Source organism: Lissotriton vulgaris, chromosome 1_1 (genome assembly GCF_964263255.1).
Source record: "Lissotriton vulgaris chromosome 1_1, aLisVul1.2, whole genome shotgun sequence".
NCBI lineage: Eukaryota > Metazoa > Chordata > Amphibia > Caudata > Salamandridae > Lissotriton > Lissotriton vulgaris.
The window spans coordinates 1,800,041,813-1,800,068,176 of record NC_141685.1 but is presented as its reverse complement, the minus strand read 5'-3'; the positions used below and the strand labels follow the sequence as shown (position 1 = coordinate 1,800,068,176).

The 26,364-nt window shown below is 41.9% G+C and overlaps 1 protein-coding gene across 11 annotated transcripts in view; it reads right to left on the bottom strand.

The window, feature by feature from the left end:
* Positions 1-26,364, bottom strand: part of RPAP3 (RNA polymerase II associated protein 3) — a 385,109-nt gene that overhangs the window by 133,782 nt on the left and 224,963 nt on the right. For all 11 annotated transcript variants that reach the window (XM_086919117.1, XM_086919121.1, XM_086919116.1 and 8 more), the window contains one exon: positions 20,963-21,090. In XM_086919117.1, the coding sequence (XP_086775243.1) occupies positions 20,963-21,090 (128 nt within the window). The remainder of the gene's footprint in view (positions 1-20,962; positions 21,091-26,364) is intronic.

Below are 26,364 nucleotides of genomic sequence, written 5' to 3'. Positions count from 1 at the left end.
ACTCTTAAAGTTTAAAGAGGATCAATATAACAAAATCAGTAATACTGGTATTAAAAATGGCTATAAACGTACCGTGATTTCAAGCAGTGGTGGAAAATTGGCAAATTTAAAAGAAAATGTAATAAGAACAGAGTTACACGCCGATTTTTAATAGAATATGTGAAATCAAGAATTATTCCAATCAGTTCACAGGTTAAAAATGAATCCGTATTATTTACAGAAAATAGGAAATCCCATTAAACTCGGACACAAATAGAAGCAGCAGGGACTGGATGTTTTTAATGATAGAAACAGCACAAGAGATTACTGTCATAGAAAAAGAAACTATAAATAAACTAGGAGCCGATCTTAAAGAAATCACAGCACTGGAAAATGGAAAGAAAAAGCTGGAAGAAACAAACCTGGATGTTGAGGAATATCAGGCCTATCGCATAAATAATATAAAAAAACTATACAATTTAAAAAAAGATATTATTAAGTTTAGTTATGAACTGACATGTCCCTTCCTTAAAGAGGATTATTACCAAGAGAGAAAAGAGCAAGGATGGGACAGATCAATGAATAACAGACCAATCTACACACAGAGAGTCAAAAAGTATGTTACCTTTTCTGACAACTCAGGCTCTAGTAGTGAGAAAGAGCGTTCAAATAGAGATGACAACCAAACATAGGAATGAATAATGATTATGGGGTTTTATTTAGATCAAAAACCCAAAAGAGGTCAAAGACAATCCCAAACAGTGGCAGACGTCATTTTATGAGGAACCATCTCCCACAATAATATATAAAAACAAAAAAAACAAGATACTGGCAGTAAATAAAGCACCAATCATAAATTTGTCGAGTAGAACATGAAGTAATTTTATGAGAGGGAGGAATTAGAACATGGTTTTAGATTTACTCCTACTATAGCAGTTAATAAATTTGAGTTAGAGGAGGATTTTAAATCGTTTTATAGAAAAATTAGCTTTAAGTGATTTTTTGGCAGAACGTTCCCCTAGGCCCGCCACCAATTCTAATAACATAACAAGAACACATAGGGAAACAATTGATTCTCTCAAGAGGGATTCAGTCTAACTATCAAACCCGCCGATAAAGGCAGACGAGTAGTAATATTTGCCTCTGTAGGTTACAAAAGAAGCATAATTAAACTTATTTTCAATAGAAGAACATTATCAAGAACTCCCAAATAGTAGATTGCGTTCCCTAAACAGGGAGTGCTTGGTACTACTAATAGAAGCGAGGGACGAAGATTGGATATGTAAAGATGAATTTAGGTTTCTCAGAACACAAATCCTGCAATCTATAGACTCCCCAAAATCCACAAAAATGAAAAAGATCCACCACTAAGACCTAAAGTGAGCTGTTTGGAATCAATACTTTAACCTCACAGGAAATATGCAGATTGTTTTTAAGATCTTTAGAAAGCCAATTGAAATCCTATGTGAAAGACTACGCACATATTATCTAAATATTAGAAAACAGCAGACTCAATGTCTTGTGACACTAGACATTGAGGCGTTCTATACCAATATTCCTCAAAGTTCAACAACAGAGGTAGTGAGTAGGGCAATGGAGAATGTGGATTTGGGAGGGGCTAACAAAGAATTCATTTTAAAATGTCTCTCTATGGTTCTGAAAAACGTCTTCCTTTTTAAAGACCAATTGTTTCCTCAACATAACTGGCATATGACCCCTGTGTGCTCCTAGTCTGGCTTTTTTTTTATGTAGGAGAATTCGAAAAAACCCATATATACAACGAGATGGCCCCCTTTTATGAAAACATCATAGGGTGTCACAACTGTATTGAAGGTATTTATTTATATGAGATGGAGGTGATGAACAATTGGAGGAATTCCTTACTTGACTTAACCTCAGACATCCCAATGTGAAATTTAAATCACACCAAAGTAAGGACAGAGTAGCTGTTCATGATATCACCATAAAGGAAAATGTGGGTATATTGGAAATGGAACTATACACAAAACCAACAGATAAAAACACCTCCTTCACTCCTCAAGTTTTCACCGAACTCCCAGAAAGATAATATTTCTTTTGGACAGTTTTTACGTTTACAAAGTATTTGTTCATGTATGGATGACTTTTATAAACATGCGGCAAGATTGAAACATAAATTGCGAGATAGGGGTTATCCAAGAAAATGTATTTCCCATTCATTCAAACGGGCAAGGATACACAACAGAGAATAGATGTTTAGTGCAAGGAATAGGAGGAAGAAGGAAATGACTAAGATAGTATTTGTTAGTCAGTTCTCTGAGATTAGTAATTGTGTGAAAAATGTCATTAACAGAAAATGGTGAATACTAAATGATGAGGAATATGTACATTTGGAAAGACCACTATTTGCTTTTAAGCATAAGAATTTGAAGAATCATTTAGTACAAACATACCGGGAGAACAAACCCAATGTCCAATCCACATTAGAAAATGAGATGGCAAGAGGTTACCACAAATGTGGAAATTGTAACATCTGTGAGCAGTGCTTAGTCACCAAAGAAACAGAACACGATGGAATGACTTTAAGAACTAGAACCCTAAATAATTGCAGAAGCAAAAATGTGGTTTATCTATTGAGATGCCCCTGCGGGTTGGGATACGTAGGGGAAAACAAGTAGGGAATTAAGGGTTAGGGGACAGGAACATAAATCAGCTTTTTCGAAACATCCAAACTGAATTCCCCACTTGTGGAACATTTACTGGAGAAAGGACATGGACATAAGGACTTATATTGGTTTATACTGGAGAAAATCAATATAAATTATAGAAGAGGAGGTAGCCTGGATGATGAACGCAAATTGAGAACACAGTGGAATATATCCAGATTAAACACCAGAAGGAATGGCCATAACTCAAGAGAGGAATGGGAGAAATTCCTCTCATAAAAAAGGGCCCCATTACAGATGTATGGTGAAGATACAACAAGACTTTTTTAGAGGATAAAACCAACAGAATATTACTGGAAATCTTCAGATAACAATCCCTATAATATGAGGTGTGTATAATATTTGATATATCCCATATGATCAATATTAGTTCCAATCATATATTAATACAAAGGTAGTTATAGTTAGGATTATTTTTGAATAGGGAAATCGCAACATTCTATTGTGAATAACTTTGGCGCCGGTTGAGGAATCTGCCTGAAAATTTCCTCAAATTTGCCTCGCGCCGCTCCGGTCCTTCCCTGAAAGTTTGGGGGGGGGGGGGGTTATTCGTCAAGCGGGGGCCTAGAAAAGAAGGGGGATCCCAAAACGTGTTTTCCCCATGTTAATTTCCATTAATTCATTTAGCCCGAACAGCTGAATGGATTTCCACCAAACTTGGCAAAATTGTAGGGACTGGTAGCCCGATGTGCCTTTGCTGGGTCTCAAGATATGTGCTCCAGTGGATTTTCAGTAATTTAGGTTAAAAAACATATATATATCTATAAGTGCGCCCCGGTACGCGCACCGGGGCGCGAACCAGAGCGCTACCAGAGTTCGGCGCACGGAAACCTGATTGGCTCTCGGGTTTCTGTCAACATTCCAAACAGTCCGGAGCGGCCGCCATCTTGTGTCTCGGTAGGATCGAGACACAAGAGGTGGCAAAAACAAAGGGGGAAATGACCAAAAGGGGGCAGAGTAGACCCCCCCTGACCCCCTAGGTTTGATGTGGCGGCCATGAAAGGGCCCCGCGGGGCAAAAAAATATATATTTTTTTTTTCGATTTGCGCGCGGGGGAGCGCCCGGTACGCGCACCGGGGAGCGTACCGGGGAGCGTACCATGGGGGAAAAAGAATGACAGAGTTTTTAAAAAATTTAGCCTTTTTTTATAAATTGGAGGTAGTTCTAAAAAGAACAGTTTTTTTTCTTCTTTTTGTTGTTTTATATTTTTTTAAATTTTTTTTTGAACATTTTGTACTTTTTTTGGCTTTTATGCTCTTAAAGGTCACGTGAAATGTGGTCAGTGTGGCTCTTGTGAATCAACCATCGAAGGTAAGACCTTCTCCTTTGGCACAATTAAATATGACAGACATCACTTCACCAATTGTAATTCTTCTAATGTAGTTTATGCAATCTTCTGTCCATGCATGCTGATATATATAGGACAAACAAGCCAGAAGATTAAACTGCGGATAGGACAACATAGAAGCAGGATCCGCTGTCAAACGGCCAATGCGCCCCTTGTAGAACATTTCATGGAAAAAGGCCATACAGAAAATGACTTTACTTGGACTGTGATTACACAGATTAAAGCCCCTCCTCGGGGAGCAGACATTTCCCAAATTCTGAACAAAGAAGAGTTGCATTGGATTCTGAGAACGGACAGTATACGAAAAGGGCTGAACAGGGTTGAGGATTGGACTTCTTTGTTATAAACACCTCTTACAAAAGGAACTTCCCCTGAGGCCAAGTCTTTCTGATTAATTGATTCACAATGTAAATGTTGGCTTAATGTTTTTGTTGTATATAGACATATGTCACTAATTTTTATCTTTCACTGGGCACTATTTCCCGATTGTTCGTGGGTCCGTAACCCCACTCCAAGATGGCCGCCCCTCTGCCTCCGCCTACCCGAGTTGGCTTCCTTCTCCCGTCCGAGTCCCTTCTTGATTGCCAGGCCTTAAGTACCATGCCCCTTCCACTCCCCGGCAGCGATCACCGTCAGAACCCCATCCGCCCTGCCATCGAGCAAGACGCTTTCAAGTAAGTATTTCTCGGGTTGGGACACCTTCCCCGATGTACCCACTTGCCTGGACCCAGATCCCTGGAGCTCATGATACCCTTTCTCTCCCCCCAGAACCCCTTATGCCGGAGCATCGTGCTGACGTGCTAGCGACCCAGGAACCACTAATACTAAGTAAGTCCTGCCAGGTCCGCAGGGTATTTATTCAATCACCCGTAAAACCCAGCTCATTACCCCTTCCATTTCCCTCTCTTCCCTATCTTCACTTGATTTATCCAACGTACCGGGCTGTCGGAAATGGCCGATTAATGTGAGTACTTAATTCCCAATCACGGGTGCAGCCTCCCACTAAGTACGACCATTGCACCTAATGCCCCTCTCTCACCCGCTCTTACAGATCGGTTGCAATGTTTAAACGGGCGGACTAAGTCCACATACCACCAGGGAATACACGCAGGTATACCATCTAAACCTCCCCCCTCCAATTCTCTATACACTTATTTCACTACGCCGAACAGCTTTCACTGCGCCGTGTAATTCTTTGATAATAACAAACTGCCACGGTTTGGAGCACCTGAAGTATTTAGTAAAACTATTACACTGCACCTCAAAATCTTTTTTTAAATAACTGTCATGGCTCTGAACACCTGAAGTCCTTAGTAAATTTCTTCGATTGACAAGCATGAAACCGCAATCACGAAGGATATTTAGAATCAGTTTCACTCAGCCGTTAATAACCACAAAGTCACTTTCCTTTTTCCACAGTAGCACAACTCAGTGTGTCAGTCTCTTGCGGTTTGGAAATATGAAATGAATTCATGCCTAGTACTTTCAAATTCTAATGGAACTTTTTTGTTTATGTCTTCCTTCCTATTTTTTCCTTCCTTTCGTCATTCTTTCGCCGTTATGTAAAATATCATAGAGGCTATGTTATTATGGAAATGGTCTCAAGACAAACATGATTTAATGGTTTTTGTCCTGATGATGATGCTTGTATTTCTAATTTGCATCGAAACGTCGTCGACCTTAAAGCACCATATGTTTTTTATAAAGTCACAAAATGCCTTTAACAATGGTTTGCTAAAAATGAATCCAAGTCTGTAAAACTGAATACTAGTACAGACCGCCTTGTGCGCCTTTACATAATTTGCTTACACTTGTTTTGTCTTGTTTTCTGTGGGTCACAGGTTGTGCCCACTTTTGTATAAATGTTTACTATATGAACCAGTATAAAAATATTTAATTAATAAATTCTTGTCCGGCTGGACAAAGGTCATACATACCATTTAGTATATGTCTATCATTTGCGTGATCCTAATTTTCTAGGGTCCTCTGTCTTGTGTAATACATCCATGGATGGAGGCACGGACTCGAGGCTGTCAGAATATGGCATCATTTTAATTTATCAAGTCACCCTCAATCCCTGAAGTAACAGAGAGACGCGTTTCGGCTTTCTGGAAGCCTTTATCAATCCAGTTGGAGTGACTATACACACAGTATATATAGCCCTCCCCACCTAGGCTATTAGTGGACATAGAAAACATACTATCAGGTAAGCATCCACCATGTACATTTAAAACCACATGTAAAAACGAAATGTTGTCTTCAGCTGAAAGTCAGCGAGATATGAGGCAAAACATGTATAGACTGCATCATGCATAACATTTGTTGTAAATTGAAAGGGCAAGATGGATTCACATCCACCTTAAATGTAAAGCGCCAGCCTTAATGGGAATAGTATGGGTATAGAGAATGCGATGCAAAACTTCTCAACCTTTAATGCTAAAAATGTAAGCTATCAAATATATTAGCTACGTTTAAAAACAAAATGCTACTGAGCGAGTAAGGATTGCCTAGTGAAAACAGTCTATGTCCCGGAAAATCTTTTGCTCCTTGATGTAACACACCCACCGGTAGGTGACCTCTGACCTCAAGTGCGAGATCAGAGTAACTTCTGCCATAATAATGATAACACAGTCTCAAAGGCAATAAATCAAAAGACATTGGGACAGAAAAGTAGCTACTGCGTCCTGGGGTCAAATTGTATGTACAATGTGAACTCTCGACATGAATGTCAGTCCCGAAACACATGATTCAGACCTGACGGGACTACCAGTCCCATAATGCTGCTTGATGGTAAAGTGCATTGACGGAAGTGTTCAGTTGAAAAAACTGATGCAAAATGGAAAACAAGATGCATGTAATCTGGGCAAAGACAAATGTCACAATTTCAAAATTGTCAGGCAGCATAAAATTAAAGTTCAAATAAGCACAAAACTCAGGATTGAAGGGGACCGATGGTCAAACAGATTGTGCCAGACTAATCTGACCGCATCAGCCTAGGCTTCGGCGATGCCCAGTCACCAGATGGCAACAGTCTCCTGGACAAGGCATTTCTTGCTTGAAAAACAGAAGTCCCGTGCTGGGAGTCGCAGAACCGCCCACTGCGGGCCCTCAGTCTCACTCCGCAGTTATCCTCGTTCCTCTTTCTGGTTACCAAACGGAGGGCTCCCCTCTAGCACTCCCGTACTCCATCTAAAAAATTGAGGTCAAAAGGGGAGAACCATCAAAAGGACTTGTGTTCCGTGTACAGCGCGCTGACCGCTCGCACTGAATTGAAATGGACACAACATCCAGCTCCCACAGACACATCAATGGAAGGAGGCACAGACTCGAGACTGTCAGGATATGGCATCATTTTATTTGATCAAGTCACCCTCAATCCCTGAGGTAACAGAGACGCGTTTCGGCTTTCTGGAAGCCTTTATCAATCCAGTTGTATACACATATATATATATATATATATATATATATATATATATATATATATATATATATATATATATATATATATATATATATATATATTCACTGAAAAAAACATAGGTTTCAGGGCTTTTATAGTTAGCTGGACATTTCACTCTAACAAAACCATTGAAATTCCTCCGTTATAGTTAGTTGTGCTAACTATAATTCGTGCGCCCGTAATCCACTGCTGATGATGTCACATATTACATCATTCATGACTTGGTCAGTGACATCACTGATGACATCTCAAATGAAATCACTGATGACATCATCTAGTGAATGTGGTTTGGCTCGTTATTTACATATGTATTATATATATAGCAATCTGCATTGAAGAATGAGTGGATATATAAATATCTGGATGGAGGATTTAGTAGCAGTGTGATTGACTGTTTACTTGACTAATTTATAGTGTCTCACTAAATATACTGGATAGTGACTAAACTGTGAATATCTGTATCACTTTGTCAGTTGTTGTGTAAACTGCTGCACCAGTTGGTTACTAGCTATGTGAAAGTCTATATTAGTTATTGATTAGTTAACTGAGTATTTGTATGGGAGAGTGAATGTGTGTGTGTGTGTGGTTCGGTGGGGTGTGTGTGACTGTTCAAAGATGTGTGAATAGTTGATTCAGTAGGTATATGAGGTTAAGACTACATTTTATAACTGTTGTTTGGGTGAGTGAATATCTTTATGGGTGTGGCGATGAGCAAATATCTCTCTCAATGATACATGTCCAACAAACTAGAAAAAATAAAAGGCAGTGTATTTGACAGTTGTATATAAATAAGTATTCATAAGACTCAGTGATTCTATGAGTGACTGTATGGATAACTGTATACTTGTAATAATGATTTTATAACACACTAAGATGAGTTACTATCTATATGAATAAATGAAGTGGTGTTGTATAAGTGTGTAGCTGAGTAAATGTAAGTATGATTCATTGTTTGCATAGGTAAGTAGGATGTCTGCAAAAGTGAATAGGATGTGTGCTGGTATGTAATGTTGATATAGGTGTATAAGTATATTTGATAGTGTTCTATTGATCATTGACAGCATGTATGAGTGAATCTATAGGTAAATGATTAGATGTGTATGTAGATCCTAGGAATCACTGAGTGGGTTTTTAGAACCTTGTATTGGTGTGTCAATGGATTCAAATATGGTACTCTGTATTTTACAGAGAGTGATGAAAGGTTATACTAGTGTATGACGAGGTGTATCTGATTGTCAGATGGATGATGTCATTAGTGAAGTCATTTGAGATGTCATCAGTGATGTCATCAGTGATGTCACTGACCATGTCATGAATGATGTAATATGTAACATCATCAGCAGTGGATTGCGGGCGCACGAGTTATAATTAGCAGAACTAATTATAACGGAGGAATTTCAATGGTTTTGTACGAATGAAATGTCCATCTAACTTTAACGGCCCTGAAACCTATGGTTATTTCAGTGAATTTCTAAGGTTTTTTTAAATGATAATTTTTTTAATGTAATAATAGTTATATGAATTTTTTTAATACTGATTTTCTACAGTTTCTTAATGTTCATTTTAACATATATATTTTCAAATGACATTATATATTTGTAATATAAAAGGAAATAAAATGTTTGTTAAAATATTGAAACTGAAATATTGGTTTTTTTATTGAATGCATAAGTGCAGAGCTATAAGTGTGTTGGTTAGCTCGGGGACTGCATGCATAGTGGATAGGAGTTTAAAGCAGTCCATGTGCTAAGGCCTGGCTCAGTGCATGAGTACTTGGGTACTGACTGATTGATTAGAGTAATGCAAGGAGAGTGCCTCAGTGAATTTATAAGTGTTTGGCTTTTGGCGCAGTGAATGGATTAGTACGTGGTGCTGAATGGGTCACTACAGGAGTGCAAGGAGAGGGGGACAGGGTGTTTGCTGGAAGTGTATGGATACTGACTGGAGAATTGAAAGTGTGAAAGACAAGTGTGTAGGTGGTTAAAAGACTGCATGCATAGTGGATAGGGGTTTGAAGCAGTGCATGTGCTAAAGCCTGGGCCACTGTATGAGTACGTGGGTACTGACAATGATTAGAGTACTGCAAGGAGAGCACCAGGATGAATTTATAAGTGTTTGGGTTTTGGTGCAGTTTTTACAATTTTTTTCAGATGGGTTCTGGTGGTAACTGACTGACTAGCCAGTGCTATGCTAAAAGACACTTAGAATACAGATAAAACACCTACATACACAAGGGAAGACTATGTGCTGGAGTACCCCTGTGATTAGAATGACCTCCTCTGTAAGCCCCTAGTACATAACAGGGCAGGGGGATTAAAACTACCTCTTAAAACGCACCACAGGGCGCGTTTGCCCAATGGTGAAGGGAGGGGGGCTGAGCTGACGTGTGCAAACACGCATGTGGTCGTTTTAATTTGGGGGATAAAGTCCCCTTGAATCCTGAGTGTCCCTTGGGTCGAACTAGCCCACCAGGTATCTCCAGTTAGCGCCACAGAGCTGTGTTGCAGAGAGGTGTAAAAAGTGTCACAGCCTGGACCACCTCTCTGCAACGCAGCGCAGTGGCGCTTACTGAAAGCACCTGGTGTTCTAGTTGGCCACCAGGGGCCCTCAGGATTGAAGGCAAATTATTTCTTCATCTTAAAACGTGCCACAGGGCATGATTGCATACTTCACTTCAGGCCCCATCCCCTACCTTCACCACTGTGTAATCGCGCAATGTGTCCATTTAAATTTGGGAGATTAAGTCCTCTTGAATCATGAGTGTCCATAGGGTCCAGGTAACCCACTAGGTACCTCCAGTAAGCGCCACAGAGCTGCGTTACAGAGAGGTGTAATAAGGGGCACTGCATGGGCCACCTCTCTGAAACACAGGGCAGTGGCCCTTACTGGAAGCACCTGGTGGACTATTTGGCCCCCAGTGGGCCCTCAGAATTGAAGGGGTATTTTTCCCCATCTTACAACCTGAATTGTTGATGTGTTTTGACTGAGTGTGCCCTGGGCTCCTGCCAATCAGGTGCCCAGGGCCTGTGTTCCTTCAGTCACCCCTCTAGCTGGGTGCCCTATGCCACTGGTTTGGGCACAGGTGCATGAGCCCTGTGCCCCTACAGTACCCAGGGCCATTCCTGGGCACTGTATGTGCAGTGATGCCATTAAAAGTATATGGTTCTGGGAGGTTGTCATTACGAACTCCACAGCACCATAATGTCACCATAATGGCTACACTGCCAGTGTGGGATTTATTGTAAAATGCACTACAGAGGGCATCTTGGAGATGCCCCCTGAAACCTAACCTACAACCCACGTCTTGTCTGAGAGGCTGCCTAGGCTGCCACACAGCAGACATGTTGCTGGACCCCTGGGTGGAGAGCCCCTCGCTCTCCTAGGCCTGCAACAATGCACATCCTGTGTGAGGTGCTAGGTCTCCTCCCCCAGGATGGGCAGGGGGAAGCTTCAAAAGGAATACCGCCTTTGTGAGCTTCCCCAGACCACTTGCTGGACTCAGCAACTGGCCCTCACCGGTTCTGACCCTCAATCTGGCGGGAACACTGGTGGAAAACCCTACGGGAGGAAAGGAGGTGTGCCAGCCTGTGTGCCAAATCCACCCCTCAGGTGGGAGATGAGAGGTGAAGCACAACTTCGGTTCTCTTAGAGACTGGGACTCCCACGAGCAGTGGTTCTACTTAAACAGCAACACCCCTGGTGCCAGCCAGGAACCGCGAATCCAGCCCACTCTGCACCTGCCGAGCCCGGCCTGTGCCCGCGTGGACAAAGACCCTGAGGACGTCCCCCGGCGATTCTGACCTGGAATCCAGTGCCCAAGGACCCTCCTTGACGACCCAGAAAACGCCTGCAGACTCAGAACCAGGGACCCCTCCAACAGCGACCAGCAGAGGGTAAGATTTCCCGACGTCCAAAGACACCCCTGCACCCGGCGCCCCCCGGCCTCCTGTACCAATCTCCAGGGTGCCTACTTACCCTCCAAGATCCCAACTTACCCTTCGAAGTGTTGGTCGCTCCAGAAGATCCACCGTCCCGAGCCTGCAGCCTTTGTTCCCTTTTAAAGATCTCCATTGAATAACATTGAGCGCCCGGCTGCTTAATAGCACCCTGCACTCAGCGCCGAGTGCCCCTGGCAGTGCAACCTTTGTCCTATCCTACTTCCCCATGGGGAGCAGCTAACATGCTACTTCCCCATGGGGAGCAGCTAACATGCTGCTCCCCATGTGGAAAAGCAATCTGCTTTGCTTCATTGAAGTGAGAACAGGTTTCCCTGCTCTTGTTTCAATGAAGCAAGGCAGTTTGCAATGACTGGGCGGGAACTGCGAGGCTCCCGCCCTGTCATTGCAAACTGCAGTGTCCCAAGGGTGGGCACCCCAGGACACTGCAGGAGCCGGCCCTGGGGGTGGCGGTCCCCAGGTCATCACTGGCTCGAGGAGGGGGGGGGGGGGGGGAGGGGGGCCCTCCCACCTGTTTCAAAGCCCCATGGGTGGCGCTCCCTAGGCCTGGGATTAAAAAACGTAGTGCCTCGGGAAGCAGACGGTTCCCGGGCGTGTGCAGTGGCTCAAAGACCCCCCCTCACAGGTTGATTTAATTTAAAAAAAAGCCCCAGGGGTGGTGGATCCCGGGGCAGCGGTGGCCGTGTGCCCCCTGCTACATAATAATAAATTTTAAGCCGCGGGTGTGGCGGTCCCTGAGGCTTGTATGGCCCCCATGTTACACTTTAAAGCCCCGAGGTTGACGGTCCCCGAGGCTTGGGGGTCTTCGAGCCCCCCACCCATGTTTTTTAAAGCCCCCAAGGAGTGGCGGTCCCCGGGGCTTGAGAGCCCTCCTCCACATATTTCACAAAAGCCCCAGAGGTGGCGATCCACGGGGACCCTATGGGAACTCCCATTACTATAGTATATTGCCCCCGGGACTTGCCCCTCGGGGGCTAATTATAAACGAAGCACGGAAGTCCGCGCTTCGTTTTTTTTTTCGGCAGCAGGATATATCAAAACACTCCCCCAGTCAAAGGAGCAGAGGCCACAGCGGGGGGTCCGTGGAAGCATCTTTAATGGAATGAACAACGTAATGCATTTCGGCCTGAGCCTGATAGAAGATTTGTCAATCGGCGCCAAAGTTATTGGGAACAGAATGTTGCGGATTTCAGATGGAAAATGGGTCCTAACTACACCTACTGGCGACCGTGTGTGTGAGTGTGTGTGTGTGTGTGTGAATATATATATATATATATATATATATATATATATATATATATATATATATATATATATATATATATATATATATATATTATTCATATACTTACACCAAGCAAATAGGATTTAAAAGAAAGATTGTATGATCTTAAGAATTAGATTATCGAAAATCACAGATTTAATAAACAATTAAAACTACAGAAATTAGTACCAGCCTGTGAAAAAGAAAAATAGTTTAAATTTAGGACTTGAAGAATAAGGAACAATGAGGGAAAATAGCCATTTAAAGATGTTGGCACCCATTACTTGCCGGTTCTAGAGGCAAGATAGTATTTGACTCCTGACCCAAGAAGAAGAAATAAAAAGAGAGATGGACGAAACACCCAGATCGCTTTCTGTAACAAAACTGAACTAGACGAAAAGACGAGTCAGACACTACGAAGATAAGATCCTGGCAGTAGTGTATTAGGTAAAAAACATATCGCCTGTATGGATTAACAACACAAAACAAGGGGCCAGGAAGGCTTGCGTTTTTATCTCGTGAGCGTCCCAGTAAAAATAATTAAAAGAGAAATATATAGAAGATAGGGAATGACGGGAGTGACCAAGTTATTTATCCTTAAAGTGGACACAATTACGGGCATTCCGAACAAATAATGTACATATGGTATGCTGGTGTATTGTTGGTGCAGTTTCGTACTGCTCGATAAAGATAATTTAATAGGAAATACGTGCGGTTGGATAAGACGGGGTAGGCAGGTGCGACTGTTTGTAAAGTGGATATAACAGCGGAACATTTTCTTGAATGATATATGCACAGAAATGGAAAGACAGTGGTTATTAGAAACACTGGAGATATTTAAAAAATGCCTTTTTTGTAAGAAATGTTGTAGATGGGAAATATTGTTACAGACCACATAAAAATATGATTAAAATTGTGGTGTGTCTGGCTCCAGGTTATGTTATGTTATTGAACATTTTTAGAGCGCACGTTCACCTACAGGTCTCTTCTAGGCTCGATACAGGAATGAAAAGGAACCATTCTTGGAAACATTTAAAAATATGGGAATGCGGGAGAAATTGAAATAAATAAAAATAAATACAACGCAAACTAGAGAAACTGAAAAGGTAGGATAATTGATCGGAAATGGAATACAAAGGAAACATTTGTCTTTAAAAAAAATAAAATATAAAAAAACTGTTGCCAAATGATATTTAGATCATGCCCCCTTTTCTCTCTTTGTGTCCCTCCTTTACAAAAAGTGTTTAACACTTCCTGCGGGCCGATTAGATTGGGACTAAATAAAACAGGAACGGGACCAGAAACCAATCAGGAATTCTAATAAAATATTACAGTGAGTGGGTACATTATGTAAATGAGCCCTTAACAAATGGATGCACGATTAGTGTGGGATAAGTAAAAGAGTAAGAGTGTGGATGAATTCTGGGATGGTTATGCCCAATTATCTCTTTACAGATTAAAAAAATAAAAAAGAAAAAGAAAGAAAAGAGAGTGTGAGGATATAAATGATAATTTGGAGATTGGAAATATGGCCCTCGTGGAAATTTGTGGTATAGGAAGAAAGAAATATTGATATAGAAGGATTTGTAATTTATATTGAAGGGTCACCCAGTAATGATGAATATTATGGGGGGGGTTCATTATGTTTTTGCTGTACATAGACCCTAGGTATAGAAAAAATATGTTCATGGTGTAAAATATTATGTAACAGAATAACATTTAGGCCCTATCATTGTGCTCTCTTTGAAAAGGAGAGGCATTGTAGGTTTATCCTGGTTTTGTCTTATGATTTCAAATAAGTATAAGTGTTTCTTAAAAATTGTGGGAGAATTTGTTTTCCCTAGTCCTGAAGAAGGTGGTAGGAATCAATGAAATCCACCAAAACGTGTCAGTGCACTTAGATATCCCAAATCTGATGAGCGGTGAAGGATACAGTGGCTATTGATTCCTTAAGGATACCCTGTATAGTGAAGAAGGAATCAAACAGATTAGTGATAAAAAGACATATGTGTTTATTGTATGCTCCCAGTTTGCGTTTACTTTGTTGTATGTTTCTATTTTTAAATTGAATCCTTTGTACACTTAGTGGAGTATTTCTGATTGCAGATTAAGTCACGAAAGAGTAGTAACCCATCTGTTTTTAAGTGGGTTATCTTTATGAAAAAAATAAGAAATGCTGTAATAATGTTTTTACCTTTGTAATACGTTTATGTAAGGTGATTAATGTCGGGCTTTTTGAGTGGATCCACTAATTTCTCAACCAATAAAGTAACCAACATTGTTTAAAAATATCATAGTGGGGTTACTCACATTTCCATGAGATCACATATAAAGTGTGAGTGGAGACGTAATCAGAGTGCAAAAGGCGTGGATGGTTTTGTATGTGTATCGAAAGGGAAATATATGTTTGACTTCACAGTCTGATACGGTGCTCTGTCCCATTGGGAAAGCGGGCCCCTCTATAATTATTTTAATTTGATGGTGGAAGATTTAAAGATGTCAGAAAACAGAACACAAGAAAACAGTGCAGCAATGGCTCCTTGCCTCTGATGAAGTGAGCATGAACGCTCCTTCGGAGATGTCTGACGGACTTCGTATTGCAAAAAGATGATGCAAAGAGCTGATATGATTTTCTAAATCTTTGTCCCGTCAAAGCACAATTTTAGCCATGGTTTCAAATCCAAAAAGTGTAAAGCTCTCTCCCTTGGAGTGGCTAGTTGCTGAAAGAAAGCTGGAAGGTTGATTTCCTGGATCAACTGAAAAGATTATAGTAGTTGGAGCATGAAACAGGGGTTAATTGTCAGTATAACTACATTTTCAAACTTGAGATACTGAGGCTTACTTGTATCTCTGCCACACTCCCAGTGCATGTGATGGCCAGCAAAGTAGCCATTTTCCATGACATTGGCAGAGCCGATATGTGAATGGGCATGAATGGATGTTTCATGGGTGCCCTCACAATGACTGTTTGTCTATTAGTGGAAAGATACAGAAGAAGCCGTTAAGAAATTACCATCAAGATACACTTTTCTACTTCAAAAAAGTAGATTTTGGATGTTGCAGAATTTTTTGCATCCATTTAAATATTTCTATTGGCAGATAGTATAATCAGGGGGAGTGATGTGTTGATCGTGGCCGTAATCTTTGGTTAAGAGGCAAGGATCCAACTTGAATTAAACTGGGCCATCCATTGACTGGTCCCACAGGTCTAGGTTTCAAAACTGCCTGGCGAGGGCTATTTACTTGCATAACTCTCTCTTTAGTTTTCCAAGACTCACAGATTGAGACGGTCTAGAGGAAATGTGTATGCAGGGAATCAAAAGACCTTTTCCTTGAATCTTTGGACACCACCACTTGCTCGTATACAGGGGCCATTTGGCACTGTCTGGGGTAGCGTAAAGTCAAGATGAGGTGCCTCCACCTTTTGAAGATTAGCTGCAGTGGATTCATGCCCAACTGCCACTCGTGCCAGGTCGAAATGTGCCTATTAAAGACAGCCACCACTGCATTTTTTAGGCCTGGGAGATACTCAACTGTCAGCTACAAAAGTTGTGAAAGATAATCCAGTACTAAAGTCATTTAGCTTCCCGAGACAAACTCGAAAATATTGTTCCAGGTTTCCCTATATAATAAAAGGTTGTCATGTTGTATGTTTCAATAAGTAGATGGTGGTTGGGATTCCACGTTACAGAGGCTTTCAGTGCCAAACTCCATGCCCTAAACTCCAAAACGCAAAAGTGAAGATGTCTCTCATTAGTCTACCAAAGGCCACTAGTAGAAAGACATAGTGTGTGCGCTCCCCAGCGGTGGAGGAATGCATATGCTGTCAGGTGGTATTGAGGACCTTGCAACTATAAGTCCTGATCAGGTCCACCACACCAGTGCTTGTTTTTATTTGGGAGTCAAAGAAAGACTGCTGCTCCAACGTCCTGTAACTTGTCGCCATTGAAGTTAACCTCTAGGAATTACTCTTGGAGAAGATGCATTTGGAGATGCCATTGACTGATACGAGAAATGCAAGAGGACATCATTTCTAATATGGTCTTGTACCTGTGACATGAAAGCCGTCTGAGATGGATAAGCTTTCAGGGTGAGCGTGCAAATGTGAGGCCCTAGGAAAAGGACTTATTGCAGTGATGCTCGAATTAACTTTTCCCTGTATAGTCAACCCCTGCTTGTTTAGCAGGTCAGAAGATGAAATACATCACTTGGTTTGTACCTGCAGATGATCAACCCTTGATGGAACTGTTGTTTAGGTAGGGAAACACCGCACTCACTGCTGCAGGTCGGGGAAGGTTAGGACCTCTCTCTGTGGCCAGACTCATCCTCAAACTCCGGCGCAGAACACACATTATACCATACCTCAGGGAGTACCTCTGGCTCCTGATAAACAAATGAGCTCAGTTTACACTACTCACTCACGATGAGTCAGGACATAGGCCGCAGCTACCTGAACAAATGCATCTCCTTTCAACAACCTCACAAGGACATCTACTCTGCCAGATTCCTACTCGCACACATGGAACATACACGCAGAAATGGATACGAGGCCAAGCGTTCTCGTACATCGCTCCTAACACATGGGGCATCCTGGCACTAAATAGAAGTGCCTCATCCTCGCTTCTTGAGCTTTGCAAGAGGTTGAAGACCTGACTTCAAATAACCAGCTGCTCAAGGCTCGGCTAGGCAAACACCTGCTCAGCGCCAGGATACTCTCTCACCTTTTTTTACAAATATAAGTTCTACTTGAGAACCTCTTATTCGAATTCCATGCTTGCTGATATGCAAGTGCACAACCTGGAAAGGTAAAAGTGTGGGTTTACCCAAGACATTTTAAGATTTCGTTGTAAGTGGAATATGTGTTTGCAGTGCTTATTCTTCTTGTCTATTTCTTATGTTAAATCATAGTTATAGTGTGCCTTTTATATTTTCCTTCAATTTCCATGTTTAAACGTAAATGTCATTAGATAAATGTAATGTTTATTATGTATCTAGTTCCTTTTAAAGAGAGGAAATATGTTTAATGTCGATTAAGTCACTGCATTTAGTTCCAATGGAATGTTATGAACATTTTTCAGGCACTTTGGAGACAAAATGGACCAAGGACCTGCTCCATGCAGCTGGGGTAATTTATTTTGCACCTAAATAAATATCTTAACCTTAAACAGAGGGCCATGGATTCTACCCAAAGTCAGAGCTAATTGAATTACCAGGCGGAGGAAGAGGAGGACTAAAACCAGGATTGTGTTGCACCTGGGCGGTGGGGTGATTGTGTCCAGCCTCTGTGAACTTGGACCCTGGACTCCTGGCTGGCATCTGAGTGCGATCATCCTGCTGGAGGTATACAGTAAATGAAACTTAGTGGGGTGTATGACCGGAGGCTGTGATAGACAGGTTCCCAGCCCAAAAGTGCCATCCGGAATATGAACCCTCCCAAACACAAAAATATTATACTTTTGTTTTAGAATTGGTACCCTCCCTTTTAATTCATTGAATACGAAATATAAAGGGGCTAATGGGTTAGCAGAGGAGTGTCCTTTCTGCCCTTCAGTTGAGGAAACAGAGGATACTTTCTATTTGTTTTGCCAAAAGTACTGTTTATCTCTCTCAAATTAGAGTATTCCATTATTCCGCCTTCTGGGATTAAATACCTGTGCTGTGTCGTAACACAATCTCAGATCTGCGACACATGAACAAACAGTGTTTGTATTATCACGATACTCAAATTGGGCCTGATACTTAACGGCAAATTGCTCCATTAGTACCTAACAGATTGATATATTAATTGATGTGGAGCAGGAAACCAACATTTGTTTTTTTTTATTCCCAATAGTTCTTAATCCCAAATTAACACAGCATCCAAGCAGGATTCTCTTTATTCGTTCATATATGTTTTATAACTGTTGATCAAGGTAATTTTTAAAATTGCGGGATGTATTGCGACTTACTGCAAGAATTGGTTATGGCACAGGACACTTTAGTCAGATCTTCAAATGGTTAAGTATTTTACAAAACCATAACAAGAATTTGAGAACTTACATTTTTATTTGCCTTTGTTTTGTAGAAAAAATTACGTATTGTTTATTTAGACCCCGTTTACCTAATAATTGAACGTATTTTGATTCTTTTTAAATTATCATTACAGTGCTGTGATTTGCAATAGTTTTATTTGTCGACATGCTACAAATGTGATATATTTATGTACTTTTATGGTTATTCATCTGTAACAGAAATAAAGTTATTCTACAACTTCTACTACCACTACTCCTCCTCCTACTACAAAACAGAGGTGAAAATATAGAAGTTTGGGTCCTTTCACGGCTGTCAGCCAGCTACTCACATCAGCAACAACTGCTGCATAAGCCAATGCAAAGTTCCAGCACCACCTGCTTCCTCATGCTGGCAATGATCTTCTCCCAGCCCCTGCTAATGTGACGCTCCAGCTGAAGCACCTTACTTGGACTATGAGAATGTAAACTCACTGGAACGAACCTGGTCCATGTATCCTATTTGCAGTCCACTGCGGTCAGCTTGAACTTGTGACATTAACCTGGTTTTCAGTGAGACCAGGCAACGGAGATTGGCGCATTGTGCTTTTTGGAGCTATTCTCGCCTGAAACTTAAAAAATTCAATCTCTGGTTCTACTGATTGGATTTCTATCTGTTTGGTATCATTTTAATAAATAAAAATGTTCTATATTACTCTACCTAAATATTTTACACATTGCCTTTAAGTTGAGCCTAACTGCTTTTGTGCCAAGCTACCAGAGGGTTAAGCACAGGTTTATGTAGTGATTTTTGCGGTTCACCCGACAAGGATTGTGTTTATTACTTGAGCGGGCTCTAAGACCGCTCAACTAATAACTACATTTCTTACAATTGGTTTATTAAGAAGAAATGTAGAATGATACCATGAAGCAACACGGACTCAGAAGCCAGTACTTGGTGAGTCGAATAGGTATAGAAACATCAACAAATGCACATTTGTTTCAAATTAAAGTGCTTAATGTGGGCCTTTCACACAAACAACTGCTGTCTAGATTTCCACTCTTCCTTCGTGTCCAGATCGCAGAATGAAATTCAAATGAAGACTTGTTTTATTTCCAACGCCACTGACATCTAGTGATAAACATGTTATGTTATGTCCCTTGTACTTGTAAAGCAAGCATCTCACCCAGGAGGGTATCCTGGCACGGACGAGAATGGGTGCAACTTGCTGCCCTGTCATGGTCCTGTGTGTAGAGCCAAGTTTTGAGTTTCTTCCTGAATTCTGGGACCGAGCTGGTGGCCTTAATTTGAAGGGGGAGTAGGTTCCAGGCTTTAGGAGCCAGGCACGAGAATGAGGGGCCGTCAGCTCTTCGGATGCTGAACATAGAGTAACGCAGGAAGTTTGCTTAGTGTAGGTGTCTGGTGAGGTAGCTTTTGTGTGACAGTAATTTGACTGTGCACGTTTGTGTATGGGAAACTAGTGGAAATCTGTGGTAAGGAGAGATGTGGGTGCATAGAGGACAGCCGAGACTATGCTGTATTCTGAATCGTCTGGAGCCACTTTGTGATTTGGGCGGTTAGTCTGAGGTATACTGCAATTCCGTAGTCTAGCCTGCTGGTGAGGAGTTGTTAGGGTGATTGTTCGGTGGGTGTACGGAGTACGATTTCTATGAGGATATTGAGGAAATCTGGAGGAGGTCATTGAGTTGGTTTGGCTGATCATCGATAGCTTGTTTTTGACCCAGATTCTCAGCTACCTGACTTGGTTGGAAGGGATTTTGTGAGACCACGTTCTGATGATCACCAGGCTGAGGGCCATAGAGTCTGGCCTTTCCCGAAGAGTGCTACCTAATTGGAGACATATTTCTCTAATTCCTCTCCCTCCTCCACCTCTTTACAAAAGTGTTCTTACGTTGCAGTGAAGTAGTATGAGAGCCACACAAAAAAGGCCACACATAAAATAAATATTCCAAGCTGTCCTACAATGTGGAACCGTCAGTACATCTCTCAATTTAACATTTGAGGTCCGCATGATTTGGAAAAGGAGCTTCCCTTTCACATATGCAATTAAAGTAGTTTGTAAGGTATTTATATTCGTGAAGACAACGTCAATATGTAGTTGTTGAAATAGGTTTAAAAAAAGTTAGCAAAAAAACAATCAAGTGTACATTTTACACTGTCGCCTTTTTCGACGCAGAAACGTTCAATTCCATTGTATAACAAGGATGGCATGGTAAATGCAGAGTACAGTATTGCACTTACTTTTGAACCTTTAAATAAGCCATCGCTCTGTTGGCCGGAAGAAGTGCATTGGTGCCATCTGCTGCTATGCCTCGGCTGTAACATTCTATCGCTGCTTCATATTTCCCTTCTTTAAAATATCCATTACCCTGGAAAATATTGAGAACATGTAAATATATTTGATATTCAAAGCCTCGCGTGTAACATTTCAGAGGACACGCTGAACAAAGACAATTTAAACCACGCTCGGCATAAAATCTAAATAAAGTAAGCAGTTGGGTGTAAACAGAAGACGTACGTGAGCAATGTTAATAGAATCTAAGTGTAAATTATTTGAACGGAACACGATCCATTAAATGTATATCAAGTGGAATCACCATTAAGAAAATCTTCTGCACATACAAAATTATAATAACTAAATATTAGAACTTACACTAATCATAAGTAGATAAAAAGTCGTAACATATACTCCATTATTAAATACACTCTACAATGACCAAACATTTGAGATACACACATTGATAACTTTAGCAATGTAATGTTTGAAGGCTGGAAAAAGACGTTTCTCACCGCTTCAGATACACAAAAGAGGCAAATTTTAGGCAGCACTGCAAGACCCAAACATGGCAACATGTGTGTGTGCTTGGATCCACCCACAAGGGCGGCTATCTGTGTACGCTAGAAGCCCAGCAAATAAAGTCTGGGCACACAAGCGCTGTACACACTGGACGCAGTGTACTGCAAGAAGAAGAGGAAGCACCATACCAGTGTCTGTGGGCCTGCCACGTCCCTGCCCAGAACATCCTGCAGTGAAGGGGACTACTGTGTGGGTGACTATATTGTGCTAAACAATGCAGTTCAAAAATGAGGGTTTAAGGGAAAGTTTTAAAGACCACTAAGGATTATATCCCCAAATAACTAATGCCAAACATATAGAAATCCTAGGGTCTAGCCATGTAGAAAAATAATTATGAAATAGTATCCTCCATGACATTTGAAGAATGTATTGAGCAGTCATAGATCCATTTATTGGTGCTCATAGAAATATCAAAAGGCGGATCCCTTTATAGGACGTAATCCCTCACTCACCAAAGGTGAAATGCTTCATCATAGGGATTCTCCTCCCAAAGGAAACCTATAAAGGGATCCGCCTTTGGATATTCCAATTAGCACCAGTTAAGGAATCTATGACTACCCAATACATTCTTCAAATTTCATGGAGGAGTGTTACCATTTCAAAAATTATTTTTCTACATGGCTAGACCATAGGATTTCTATATGTTTGGCATGACTATATTGTGCTCCAGTTGAATGCCCTCTCTTAAAAAAAAAGGAATTACTAGCTAAATCAGCTGATTCTTTGACCCTGCTATGATGTTGTAATTTGGAGAAACGAAATGTGAATGGCCCTACAGCAAACAAATGGGTGGAAAGGGGTGGCTGCCCTTCATGTAGGACAGAGAGAACATCTGAGAGATAATACTTTTGAGTTTCTGTGTGATGGAAATGTGCACTGTTGCCTCCTTCCTTTTGTATCAGTACAATTTACTAAAATAAACAGCTTACAGATATAAAGGCAAAGAGGTGGCAAGAGAGAGAACACTCAATGGCACTAAATCATTACAATTAGCTGGCCAGCAGCTCTGCTTATCTTGTGCCAGTATTTCTAAGATGTTGGCCAGTCCCCCTCCGTTTTGGACACCACGAAATATGTTTCTTCAGATTCTAAGGCAGACTAAGAGAGAGAAAGGAGTAAAAGAGATTCGGAGGAAGACGAACATATTGAAAACCGAGACGAAGGACGAAAGTATGAATGACAAAAGATACAACTAAGAGGATATGTAGGCAGGGACGTATGAGGCACTACATTTCCAGGGGGGAAAGGGAAAACCTTGCGGACTTTCCAGTGACCCTATATAAATGACATATTGTGTGAGACCGTACACCCGTTGACCGAATACGACTGCATAATGAAGGGAAATATTGGGAAAGGCAGGCATGTAGTAACAGTTTGCAAGTATACTTTATTGTTATTTACATTCACAAAGTAATTAGACCAAATGTGGAAAAATAATGTATATTCTATATAGTACTACTCATAGTTCATTCATACTGATCTGCTCTGCATGGTACATGTTTTTTGCAGCAGGCACATTAACCCTCCAAGCTACCTTACGATGAGCCAAACCTTCCACAAGACAAAATATAAACTCTCACTAGAAGGAAGATTAATCACAAGAGTTATGTTGAAATTCTTATTGTTGCCGGAAAACTGCCTTATGCAAAAGGAAGTTCATGTGCTTTTAAACCCAAAAATATTTTTAAACAAAGCGCCCCCCCACCAAAGTCAACAGCAGGTGCGGCTGCACCCCTTGCGCCGCCCTAAATCCAGCCCTGCTCTCAGCAATGGGGCTGGACAAGCATTTCCAGAAATGGAGTCAGAGTGAACCTCATAACCATTATATGAGGAAAAAGATCTAAGTAAGTGGTGGGGTGTAATACATCCCCCAAATTCCAGCATGCAAAACTATTTAACAGATTTCTTGTAGATGATTTAAGGGAGAGTAGACTTCTCCCTGAGAAATGTTTTTTAGATCAAATTCTAAAATACTGCAGACCCTTATAGGACATTCATGAAATATTGTAGTACTTTCATGGTGCACCAGGAAAGCCTTGCTTTTCCTATGAGCAGATCTGATTTTTTTCAAATGTCTTAAGACAGAAATAACTTCCACTATATCAAGGTCTTCCTTTTTTCATGGGTTATGTTATGTTATGTTATAGGAACTTACATAGCGCTCAGCTGCCCCAGCAAAGGGGCGTCCCGGCGCTTTCATTCACACAGACCTATCCCAAAAGCCCAAAAACAGGGAATTCAGATACGAGCCAATGACAGAGCTATAGTGGTGGAAAAATATAGGTTTTGATTGCTCTCCTGAAGCAATCAGGTCCATGACTCGGATCTCAAGTGGCAGGGAGTTCCAAATTTTGCCGCTAGATAGCGGAAGGAGCGCCCCCCAGCTCTGCAGCGCTTTACGCGGTGGACAGTAACTAAATGCTGCCCAAAAAAGCGCAACGCACGAGATGGAACATAGGGGGTCAACATGTTGCAAAGCAGGCTGGGCGAAGCAAATTTTAGTATCTTAAATGAAAGACACAAAGTTTTAAACTTAATACGCTCCGCCATAGGCAATCAGTGAAGTTTCCAAATACTCTTGGAGATAGAGCTGCACTGAGGAAGCCCTAACAAAATTTGGGCTGCCATATTTTGAGTACGTTGTAATAGAGCAATCTCGGCTTGATTAGCCCCTAAAAACAGGGAGCTAGCATAGTCCAGTCGAGACAAAATCATTGACTGGACAATCAGCTGACGTGTTGCGGGCTCAAAGAACTTTAAGAGAGGTCTGAGCCCCCGTAATAAACCAAAACAAGTATTGGAAACTTTTTTTTGTGTGAAACTGAAAACTAAGGGAAGAGTCCATCCACACCCCTAAGTTCCTCACCTCCACCTTAGGTTCAGTAGTCTTACCTAATGCCCTCGGCCACCAATGTTCACCCCACAGACTAGCATTCTTACCAGCTATCAAAACTTCAGTTTTGCTAGCATTTAATTGAGCCCCTTATGCCAAGAAGTACATTCAATAGGAAAGTACCAGAAATTTACCATGGATAATTCAACCACAGTCATGGGTACCTGTAAACATTTCCTCTGGTATACAAGAGTCAGCATTATGCTACCTACTATGCTAAGAGTTACGTGCATCATGTCATGGCCTTCCGCCAGGTGTGGTGGTGGTGTTCTGTGTCTCTGCCACTGGGTATGACTGGGTTAGCGGATTTCTCAGTTAGACATTAATAAAGTGAAACGCCAATGCTGCCAGCATTGGCGTTTCACTTAGTTAATTTCCATGTTGGCGTGGCCTTGCTGCGCGTTAGCCAAAACCTGTGTTGGTTTCTCAGTTAGACAGCTTGAGTCCCCACAGCCAATGATGGGGTCTTCATAGAAGCATGTCAGGGCCTGCAGTTTGCCATAGGTAACACCTCACATTCATATGCGGTTAGCGCCACTGTCCATAAGGCAAAAATAACATCCAGATTAGTATCATTTGTGCACGCATAACACATATGCAATGACACAAGCACATTCTCTCACACACTTTCTCTCACAAACACATTCTCACTATATCTCTTGCACTCTTTTGTACCTTTGTACTCTGTCACACTCCCACACAGACACACAGCCACTCACACTTCCATAAGTCAATTAGCTTTTTTGTTAAAAAAGCTTGCCCTGCTGCTTCTGCTATACCTGCCTTGCCTTTTAGTGAAACTTTTAATAAAAACATATTCTCTATATGCTATCCAAAAACAATAATATATTGCCTTGTCAATGTTTGTTACATGAATGATGTGAATGATAAGTGTACGTCCTTAAAATAGCTGTGTGGAACTTATATTAAGTTTCACGTGTGGATCAAGCAGTTACAGTATTGAAAATGAACTAATCGGGCGTGGCTTGGCGTCAGCCAAGAAGGCCGTGTAAGAACAGAGCTCTGCAGAGGCCGGGATAATAGCCCGGAATATCATGCATTTCGGCAGTGATTGTCGTGCAAGTTTAGTCTGTACACCTGCGTGAAGAATAGCGCTACTGAACGCGCCTATCCACGTAGTGCTGGGCCCTAAAGCTGCGGAGCAAAGCGAAGTTGGAGCTCGGGAGCGGACTTATCCAGAGACCTCCGGAGCATGTGGGTGGTCTCCGAGAGCACGCAGCTATAATTTCCAAGAGGTGGTGCAGCCGCCGCATGATTCCTGTGGGCGCCAGAGCCGTGCCCTGTTATATGAAAGCATTGCTGCCGTACCCGCCGGGTATGGTTTTGGGAGCCAGGCGGTGTCTGCGGACTGGCTGTGACATCGGTGGGGGTAGCAGCTCGGGAGTACCCGTACAGCAGGGGTGGATGGAATCCCCAGCGAGAAGGGCAAACCTCCAGCGAAGTAGGAAGGTGAGTGAGGGGTGGCCCCCGTTGCTGTGGAGGTGTTGGGGGAACTCCACTTGCCTCCGCGAGTTCGTCCTGTGAGGCCCGGGTGTTGCGGTGGAGCATTGGTGGCGAGCGGCTGCACCCGCCCGAGGCCTTGATTCCAGCCGGGGGCTCTGGGCAGTCTCATATTGCGGCGAGGGTTGAACTGGTGAAGGACGGTTGACTGCCCCCTAACTGCTGCAGAAGACAGGGGAGCCTGGGAACCTCCCCCTCTGACTTTATGGGCCCAGGCAGCGTGTGACCAGAGGCGGAGGGTGTCCTGGGAAGTGAGTGGCACCCTCCGAGTCTCAGTTATAATTGGCGATGTTGCAGGGGTCTCTGGCAGTGGGAGAGCGACCCCCTGCAGAGTACTGTGCCTTTGAGATTGTGAAGCACAAGTCAGAGGCC